This window comes from Theropithecus gelada, chromosome 10, assembly GCF_003255815.1.
Source record: "Theropithecus gelada isolate Dixy chromosome 10, Tgel_1.0, whole genome shotgun sequence".
NCBI classification, from domain to species: domain Eukaryota; kingdom Metazoa; phylum Chordata; class Mammalia; order Primates; family Cercopithecidae; genus Theropithecus; species Theropithecus gelada.
In genome coordinates, this window is record NC_037678.1 from 64,491,974 (window position 1) to 64,502,312 (window position 10,339).

At 53.0% G+C, this 10,339-nt stretch overlaps 1 protein-coding gene across 3 annotated transcripts in view; it reads left to right on the forward strand.

Annotated features, from left to right (window-relative positions):
- The window catches only part of TGM2 (transglutaminase 2), a 39,830-nt gene that overhangs the window by 17,307 nt on the left and 12,184 nt on the right, over nucleotides 1-10,339 (forward strand). For all 3 annotated transcript variants that reach the window (XM_025398318.1, XM_025398320.1, XM_025398319.1), the window contains 5 exons: nucleotides 1,324-1,452; nucleotides 2,522-2,699; nucleotides 7,187-7,322; nucleotides 8,017-8,120; nucleotides 9,756-9,998. In XM_025398318.1, the coding sequence (XP_025254103.1) occupies nucleotides 1,324-1,452; nucleotides 2,522-2,699; nucleotides 7,187-7,322; nucleotides 8,017-8,120; nucleotides 9,756-9,998 (790 nt within the window). The remainder of the gene's footprint in view (nucleotides 1-1,323; nucleotides 1,453-2,521; nucleotides 2,700-7,186; nucleotides 7,323-8,016; nucleotides 8,121-9,755; nucleotides 9,999-10,339) is intronic.

Below are 10,339 nucleotides of genomic sequence, written 5' to 3' on the forward strand. Positions count from 1 at the left end.
AAAGTCAGTTTCTTCCTTTATTTCCCAGGGTCCTGTTTTGTATCCGGGCTTGTGCTGGGCTATGGGACATGGCCCTTGCAAAGCTTCTGAAGGGGATCACAGTCCAGGAAGATGAGACTTAGAGGAAGGAAGGAATAACAGCCTATGGGGATCGGGGGGACTTCTTGAAGTAGGGAATATTTGAGCTGGGCTTTGAAGAACAAATAGGAGTTTGCCACGCAAGGAGGTGTGTGCACAATATACTAGGCCAAGGGAACTATGCAAGTGAAAGCTCAGAGGTTGGAAAGTTTACGTCACGCCTGAGACGTACGTTGTAGCTTGGGGCATACCTTGTGTGTGAAGGAGCCCCAAGAGATGAGGTGGGAGAAGCCAGCAGTGTCCAGGTTGTGGAACAGCCCTGAACATCAGGCTGATGGCAATAGGGAGCCACAGAGGGTTCACGCCATGGAAGGCTATTGTGCAGCTTGGAGGGAGATCTGGCCCAGGAAAGGACCACAGAGGTGGGGGGAAGAGAGCAGACAGAAGGGCCCCTGCAGGTGGATGGTCCAATGGAAGGTAGCAAGAAGGGGTCCTGCTTTTGAGAAAGATGACGTTTGAATGGCAAGGCTGAGATGGTGTGAGCCCTGCAGAGAGCAGCAGGAAGTGCATTCTGAGCAGAGAAATAGCACGTGCAAGGGTCCTGGGACAGCGAGCCTGGGCAGAGTGAGTATGGGTGTGAGTGGTGAGAGATGAAGTCAAAGAGGGGATGGGGGCAGATTGTGAAGGGCGTTGTAGGTTGCACGGGGAAGTCTGGGTTTTACTGTGGATACGGTTGAAACAGAAGAGTGATGGGACTGGCTTTCTGTATTTAGAATCTGTCTCAGTTCCCATCAGAGCAGTGTGTGTGGGCTGGGTCGGAGGGGGACGAGGGGCTGACATCAGCTCTGCAGGGTGGGCCACGCCTTGGGGAAGTGGGAGATTTGGCTGAGCAAGAGGAGAAAGGGACAGTGACAGGGCCCAGGGTGACTCTGAGGGGGAGCCCCAGGGACACTGGGCTGCCCACTCCATGGGCTCCTGCTCCAGATTCCCAGGTCCCCTCAACCAGGTCCTGGATGAAGATTGTCACCCCCTTTGTCACACACTCATGGCTCACCCAGGCATTGTCCCACTCCATTCCCTCCTGGGCCAAGAGAAGCTGCCACCAGAGAGATCTGGCAGACTCAGCTGGAGCCTCGCAGTCTGCTGTGTGGGACAGAGCAGGAAACAGTGGAGGCTTCAAGGCAGGCTTCCTGAAGGAGGTGCCTTCCTAGCTTCCTCCTTCTTCTCTTGTTTCCTCTGACACAGTTTGAAGATGGGATCCTAGACATCTGCCTGATCCTTCTAGATGTCAACCCCAAGTTCCTGAAGAACGCCGGCCGTGACTGCTCCCGCCGCAGCAGCCCCGTCTACGTGGGCCGGGTGGTGAGCGGCATGGTGAGTGAGTGGCAGGGCCGTCCAGAGTGGGGCCCACGGGGGCTCCCGCAGGCCCCTCCCTCGCAGTGGAGACACAGGCCATTCACTGTGCTGGGCGCGGTGGGGGGACCCAGGAGATGGGTAAGTCTCGAGGAAGAGACCTTACATTGGAAAGATATGATTTACACAGATGAGGCTGATGCTGTGAGGTCCCCCAGAGCAATTAATTTATTCAGTTCTTCAGCGGATGTTTATCAAGTACCACTTGTGTCCTAGGCACTGGGGAGACAGCCGTGTACAAGTCCTGTGTGATCTCTAACTTTATGGAGCCTGTGTTGTAGAGGGTAGGGGAGAGGAGACAGACACTAACCAAAATACCGTATGAACGAGCAGGCAGTCATAAATGTCGGTGCACGCTCTGAAGGAACCCGAGGTGTGACAATGCTGGACCGCAGGGCCAGGCTCCGGGAGGGGCTGAGAGGCTCCCTAAGGTGGTACCCAGGAGAAGGGCGTTCCAGGCAGAGGGTACAGCTGTGCAAAGGCCCTGAGAAGGGAGCGACTTTGGCAGGTTTGAGGAAGGAAGGGAGGCCAGTGTGCCCGGAGTGGAGTGAGCAGGGCCTGTGGGTGCAGAGGAAGCTGCAGAGGTGGGCAGGGGTGAGACCAGAAGGGCCTCGTGGATCGCGGTCAGGAGGCTGATTTTATTCTTGAGGTAATGGGAGTTCAGGGCGAACGACACAATCTGGGGTGGGAGACCCAAGCGGGTCTTTGTAAAACTGAGATCACGCCATGTCACTCCCGAGCAATCCTGTGTTCTTCACAGGACAGAGTCACATCCCCAGCATGGCGTTCAAGACCTTGACCCTGCCCCACCTCCTCCTTCCCCATCTCCCTCCTGTCCCTGGCTCCAGCCCCCACCCTCTGCCACACACCTCAGTCTGTCACACCATGGCCCCTTTGCCCCTGCTCTTTCCTCACCCTGGAGCTCCCCTCCCTGCCTTTCACCCCACGCCTGCTGTGCTCAGGCTCACCCAGCCGGCACAGCTGTCACCCCATCCCAGGCTCAGTCCCCGTGCTGCCCTACTGGTTGCAGGTCAACTGCAACGATGACCAGGGTGTGCTGCTGGGACGCTGGGACAACAACTACGGGGACGGTGTCAATCCCATGTCCTGGATCGGCAGCGTGGACATCCTGCGGCGCTGGAAGAACCACGGCTGCCAGCGCGTCAAGTATGGCCAGTGCTGGGTCTTTGCCGCCGTGGCCTGCACAGGTGAGCTGCTTGCTAGGATGTGGGTCCTGAGCCCTGGGAGGGGCACAAAGAGCACCAGAGTAGGAATCAGGACATCCCTGCCCCTGCCACCAACACTCTCAATGTGCTATGTGGCCTAGAGCCTGTGACCACCCTCTCCGGTCCTTTATCCAATAGCCATTCCTCTGGTGGTGGTTAGGATCAAGGGCTATTATTTGGGAGACTGCACGGGCTCGGGGCTGAGAACTTGGGCACTGGAGCCAAGCACACCTGAGTTAAAAACCCCCACCCTCCCACCACTTGCTCTGTGACCTTGAGCAAATGACTTCTTTCTGAACCTCAGTTTCCTCATCTGGAAAATGGGGACAACATCAAGACCTTCCTCCTAGAGTGGGTGTGACATGAAGCTGCTCAGCACAGAACCTGGCCCAGTGTTGCTCTCAGCAAATATTAGCCAGTAATAACTGGATCCTAACAGTAACATCAGTGTCAAGAAACAAAGCATGTTCTAAATGTCAAGGGGGAATAGCAAGCAATTTAAAACCAAAAAAGTAAAAAAAATTTAAAACAAAAATCTTAAAAATTTAAGGCCAGAAAATATTGATGATTGTTGCCAGGCTAATCACGGTGCTTATGAAAATGGGTTAGCATCACACACTGGCTAAGAATGTGGACTCGAGACAGGAGGATCGCTTGAGGCCAGGAGTTTGAGACCAGCCTGGGCAATGTAGTGAGACCTTGTCTCTACAAAAAAAATAAAACAAATAAAAATTAGCAGGCATGGTTGTGTGTGCCTATAGTCTTGGCTACTCAGGAGGCTGAGGCAGGAGGATCGCTTGAGCCCAGGAGGTTGGCTGAAATGAGCTATGATTGTGCTATTGCACTCCAGCCTGGGCAACAGAGCAAGATCCTCTCTCTCAAAAAAAAAAAAAAAAAAAAAAAAGAGCACAGATTCTGGAGGCAAGGCCTGGGGTTCAAATCCTAGCTCTGCTTCCTACCAGCTGTGTGTCCTTAGGTAAATCACTTAACTCCTCTGAACCACAGTTCCATTGTGTGTAAAATGGGCGTGACAGTAGTGCCTTTATCCTGGGATGGTTGTGAGGATTAAATGAGTTAATATGTGTGAGGTAGCTGAGCGTGGTAGTGGTGCACCTGTAGTCTTAGCTATTTGGAAGGCTGAGGCAGGGGGATCACTTGGGCCCAGGAGGTCAAGGCTACAGTGTGTCATGATTGCACCACTGTACTCCAGCCTGGGTGACAGAGCGAGACCCCGTCTCTAAATAAATAAATGAATGTGGGAAGTGCTTAAAATGATCTTGGGCGCATGATAGAAAATACTTTTGTGATGATATTTATTGTCATGACTATCATTATTACCAGGCTCAATCTAAAAGGCTGGTCTAGGCTTCCCAGCTTTTCTGATTCCAAAACCAGTGCTAAGGCCCTGGAAAGGGTCCCTGGGAGGCCCCCAGCACATCCTCCACACCAGAGGCTGGGTCAGGGCAGCCTAACCTAGGTTCTCAGCCCGGCTGCCCTTGCCTTCTGACCCCTGCCTCTCTGCCTGGGACTGCCTGTTCCCCGTGACCTCTAAGTTCCTTTTTCTTGTGGAAACTCCCTCATCCCAGACACTTCCCTCTGAGAGCCCTAAAACACATCTTTTCAAAGAAGCCCATGGGTTTTCCTGGAGAAAACCCACAATCCAAGGCCTGGGTCCCCAGGCTCACCCGCAGAAACCCTGGTCACCCTGGTCACCCTGGGCTGTGGCCGCCTGAACGTTTAGCAGCAGATCCTGCCCTCCGCTGCCCACTGCAGGGCTGTGTTCCGGTCCCTGCAGCCTCTTCCCAGGCTGTGTAGGATGGAGCCAGGGAAAACTTGGCCAAGAAAAGGGCTGTCTGACCACCGTGGCTGTAGAGTTCGTGTGAAGAACCAGTGGTGAATTGGCCCGTGAACTCTGGAGCTGGACCGCCAGGGTTTGAATCCACCTCTGCCTCTAACCCCTGGGTGGACTTGGGCAAGAGAATTGATGCCTCCAAGCCTCAGTTTCCTCATCTGTAAAGTGGAGACAGTAGTGACTGATCTCATTCATAGGAAGCTCTTCATACCAGGGCGAGATCACTTCGCACAGTCTCTGGCTCTGGTTAGCCTTGGGTTTGGGGATTTCCAGGGGAGCCTGGGGTTCCAGCTTTCTCAGCCGGATCCCTCACTGCACTTCCTCGATGTCAATGAATCAGCCAGCACTGATGGACGACGTTTGCCATAACGGGCACCGTGACGCACTGTGCTGTTCCCAGGCACCCCCTCAGTGCTTGCTCTGGGAATGAGCAGATGAGGCTCTGCCCACACCTGCGGCCTCTCTCTGAATCACCGCAAATCCCCACAAGCTGCTATTATTCACTTCTCTTACTGAGGAGGAAATGGAGGCTCAGAGAGGGCAGGGGCTTGCCCAAGGTCACACAGCTGGTGAGCGGCAGGGTCAGGCTCTGATCCAGGTGTGCACAGTGCTGGGGCAGCCTCCTGTTAGACCGTGATGAGGAGGCCTCCCAGGACACCATCCCTGGGGGAAGAGTGGCGCTTGGCTCCCTGGACAGCAGAGACAGGCCTCCCCCGTCCTCTGGTGTGTACTCAGGCCCGTTGCATGGTGGGATAAGAGCTGTGGTTAGGACACCAGCCTTCGCTGAGGGCAGCCTTAGGGCAGCCTTAGGGCTGAGCTCCGCCCAGGCCTCACGGGGACAGAAACCAGGCAAGAGGGGGAGGTCATAGCTGTTCCTTCCTCCTTCCTCCCAGCTCCTACAAGTCTCCTGGCAGGAATCCAGGGCCAACTGGTAAGCTCTTACCCTGGCCCATCGATGGTCGCCCCAGGGCAAAAGTCATATCACTTCTCCCCCTCTCCCAGACTCAACTTCAATCAAAGCTAGAAGTAAAACAAAAGTCCCACAGATTACATTACATCATCTTGTTTCTCTTCATTTTTAAGATACTTTTTCTGTGAATCTGTTACTTTTACAAGACACATAAAAAGCACATTTTTAAAATGAGAGAGTAAAAGCACCCATAATTCCGTCTGCCAGGAGCACCCAGCGGGCCGTGTAGGTGAGATCCACGCTAGGGTTTTACTCCCTCCCCTGTGCTCCTCGCCTCTCCGAGCTGAGCTCAGCTTGCAGATTAGTCAATGTCCTGTCTCTGTTTAACGTGTCATTGCAACATCAGCCCCTTTCCCAGCAAACAGGGCCTTGGCAGGAATGCAGGGCCCTCCCTCCTGACAAGTCTGAGGACCCTGGCCTGTGCTGCGACCTGCTTATAGGGCCACATGCATCCGTGTTCTCGTACATTGGGAATGATGATGAGTCCCCAGTGGCATCACTAATACACACAGAGATGGAACCAAGGCCCAGAGAGGTGAAGGACTGGTCCCAGGTCACACAGCTGGAAGCAGCTGGGTCTCCCGACCTCTGTCCCTTTCTCTGCCTGTTCTGCTGTTTGAGTCTTTAAGACCCTATCTTGGGGAGAGTCAGTTATTCAATCACTCCTTCCCTCCCTCCCTCTTTCCTTTCCTCTCTCCTTCCTCCACTCCTTCATCCCGTTTGACAAAATAGTCAATGACAGGCTTGTGCTGGGCTCCAGGATCTAACTTAAGACAGATCCCTCACCGTCCTTGGAGGGCTAATTAAAGAATCCCTCACATGCCAGTACACTGGAAAGGATGACGCATCTCCAGCCGTGCTATGAATGCAAATGATCAGGCAACCTGAACCTGGCAGGCAGCCTTCCAGGCAGAGGGAATGGCAAACACCAATGCCCTGAAGCTGGCAGAGGCACAGCATGCTGGAGGCCAGTGTGGTGGAGCACAGTGTGCGAGGAGGGTGTCAGGGGCCAGACCCTGCAGGGCCAAGGGCTGTGGCTAGGGCTCTGGCCTTGACCTCAAGGGCCATGGGGAGCCATGAACAATTGATCAGAGGAGTGTTGACATCAGATTTGTATTTTATTTTACTTTGAGATGGAGTCTCGCTCTGTCGCCCAGGCTGGAGTGCAGTGGTGCAGTCTCGGCTCACCGCAACCTCCGCCTCCCAGGTTCAAGCAATTCTTCTGCCTCAGCCTCCTCCTGAGTAGCTGGGGTTACAGGCATGCACCACCACGCCCAGCTAATTTTTGTATTTTTAGTAGAGATGGGGTTTCACCATGTTGGCCAGGCTGGTCTCGAACTCCTGACCCCAGGCCCGCCTCCGCCTCCCAAAGTGCTGGGATTATAGGCGTGAGCCACCACGCCCGGCCCAGGTTTGTATTTTAGAGTCTCCTGGCAACTGTGATGTGAGGGGCATAGAATGGACATGGGGCGACCAGAGAGATGGGTGCCATTGTCCAGACAAGAAGGGCTGGCTCATGTTCTCACCACTCGGACAGCAGGTACAGTGTTCCCTGGAATGCAGATGGGCAGGTGGAGGCCCAGAGCAGGGTGGATGTCTGCAGGGCCAGCCTGTCCCCTCAGCCCGCTTTCCACTCCTCTCCAACAGTGCTGAGGTGCCTGGGCATCCCCACCCGCGTCGTGACCAACTACAACTCAGCCCATGACCAGAACAGCAACCTTCTCATCGAGTACTTCCGCAATGAGTTTGGGGAGATCCAGGGTGACAAGAGCGAGATGATCTGGTGAGGTGGGGGCCAGGGTGGGATCGGAGCCCAGTAGGGAGGGCCCCGTGGAGAGGAAACCTGGGAGGGCTTCTTGGAGGAGGTCACATTTGAATTGGACTTTAGAAGTCGAGCAGTATTTGAGCAGGCTTGGGGAAGGACAGCAGGAGCCAAGGCCTACAGGGAAAGGCAACCACATACACGATGGGGCCTCAGGGAGAATCATGCAGCAAATGTTGTCGGGAGTCTGGAATGCCACATTAGGGAGGCCAGGCTTGATTCCGAAAGCAACAGGTTGTCACTCAAGGCTTCAGAGTGGCAGAGGGTGGGGCTGACAGATGCCAGGAGGGCTAGAGGGGAAGAGATGGGCAGGGGGCTGGGGCATGGCCCAGGTGGAGAGTGATAAGCCCTGAATGGACAGAAGAGAAGGGACAGAGTCAAGAAATTAGGAGGTCAAAAGGGCAACTGAGAGGGGCAAGGAGGGGAGAGGCGTTGAGAAGGGCTCTGAGGTGTAGGAGTGGGCGTCTGGCTAGAGAGGGTGCTGTGAGATGGGCCCCTGTGGGAAGAAGTACAGGGCAGTGGGGAAACGTGCTGGGCTCAGTTTGGGATGAGGTGAGTGTGCATCTGGGGACATGAATGGGTGGTCTGCCCGTGGGAGGTGGCGATAAATGTTGCTCAGGTTCTGCTTCATTCCCACCTCCCCCCATCCCCCCAGGAACTTCCACTGCTGGGTGGAGTCATGGATGACCAGGCCGGACCTGCAGCCGGGGTACGAGGGCTGGCAGGCCCTGGACCCAACGCCCCAGGAGAAGAGCGAAGGTGCGTGGGCGGGCACTGTCGCGTCAAACAGATGGGGAAGCTGAGGCTTGGAGAGTTAAAGTGACTCAGCTGGAGGGCGGCAGAGCTAGGAGCTCACCCGGAGACCACTGATGGGTCCACACAAGGTTGGGGGACCTCACTTACATCTTAATAACACACTTCTTGATAATCTCAAAAGTAATTCACATGCATCGCGGAAAGCAGGAAATACAGAGAAGCACGAAGAAAAAAATCAAATAGCATCTTTGTCCCCCCCACTAAAATAAGCAGCATTAACATTCACACAAGCTTCCCCTGATTTCAAATTGTATATTTGTGTGCGGGTGTATATGTGTGTGTTTATATACATACATATATAAACACACACACATATATAGAGCACCTGTGTGTCTGAAAGAGAGCGTACACTGAGGCAAAATTTTGTGATGCATATGGACACTTTCTAGCAATATTTTTAAATGCATAAAATATAATACATAGCGTTACAAAGAAAACCAATTACATTAAAATACAGTTATCACAAGTTTTAAAAACCAAATTTATGATATAATAATATATGCTTCTTTATAGAACAAGATCTAGCAGTAGAGTCAGTAAGTTCCATAATATAGTTGTAGAGATAATTTATGAGCATAAATTAATTTCCTGCCATCTGTGACAGCTGTAAGGTTGCAATGACCACACCTGTGGTTCTTATGAGTGACAAGTCCTAAGTGCTCCTCAGGCTGTTACGGTTGTTTCCTGCTTTTGCCACTGAAGGAAGTCCTATAGTGAAAACAAAGATACCCTTTTTTCCCCATCATAGAGTTCATAGACCCCTGAATTCTGTGGGTAGTGCCTTGGTGGATCCGTGGGCTCTAGTTGAAGACCTCCAGCGGCTTAAACTTGGAGCATTTTTCCCCAGCTCTGTCTACTTCTGAATAAAGCATTAGCATTTCTCCAGCAGATAGTTTTCTGTGATTTGAATTTTTATTTAATGTGACCGTCGCCCATCACATGGCCGTGCTAGACTGCCTCTAGTCCTCAGCCTCTGGTCCTCAGCACTGGAAGTCTGCGGACAGTGTGGGGTGGTTATCAACCACACTGACATAAACATCAGGCACCCGTATTCACTTGGAGAACACACACGCCCTGGGACCGGCCCCATGCGGGGCACTGAGCTCCACTCTTAGTACAAGCAGGAAACGAGACAGATGTCCTCCTTGCTAACGTGTTGCCTGCCCTTGGCTCCGTAATTTCCTTAGGATGTCTGGGATACATTTCCATTTTATTTATCAAATACTTGCATAGCATTTAGTATAGGCTATGAGTTTTACATCTATAATTCATGAATGCTCGTTAGGTGGGCCCAGATCTTGTCTCCACATGAAACTGCCACTTCGAGAAGTTAGTGACTGGCCCAAAGTCACCCAGCTAACAAGAGGCTGAGCTGGGATTTGAAACTTAAAAGCCGTGCTCCAGAGCCCCTGTTCTGAACCCTTGCCCTGTGGTGCCCTCCTAGAAGTGGAGTCCTTCCGTCAGAGGGCTGCGTGGTCCTGAGGCTTTTGGCTACATGTGGTTGAATTGTAGAGGGTTTTAGAGGATACCTCCCAAACTTTACCCAGGCCCATCCCTTCCCCTTTCTACCCCTGCCAGGGACGTACTGCTGTGGCCCAGTTCCAGTTCGTGCCATCAAGGAGGGCGACCTGAGCACCAAGTACGATGCGCCCTTTGTCTTTGCGGAGGTCAATGCCGACGTGGTAGACTGGATCCAGCAAGACGACGGGTCCGTGAGCAAATCCATCAACCGTTCCCTGACCGTTGGGCTGAAGATTAGCACTAAGAGTGTGGGCCGAGACGAGCGGGAGGATATCACCCACACCTACAAATACCCAGAGGGTATGTGCCCTCAGAGTCTTTAACATGGCCTTGAAGATAAGCATCTGGTTTTCCCAGCCCAGCAGGCTCGTGTGTGTGTGTTTTAATTGGTAGCCTACGTATAGCAATGGCCCCGTAGGCTATACTCCATCTTAAGCAATTCCTTAGAAACAGGAGCAAACATGTTGAGCGACAGTGGTAGAGGATTATTCATTTCGGAAAAGAGTTCTATATTCCACAAAAGGGCTCAATTCAGTTATTAAGACACTTTTTTAAAATTGGTTTGACTCTTTTTTCTTTTTTCTCCTTCCTTCCTTCTTTCCTTCCCTCCCTCCCTCCCTCCCTCCCTCCCTCCCTCCCTC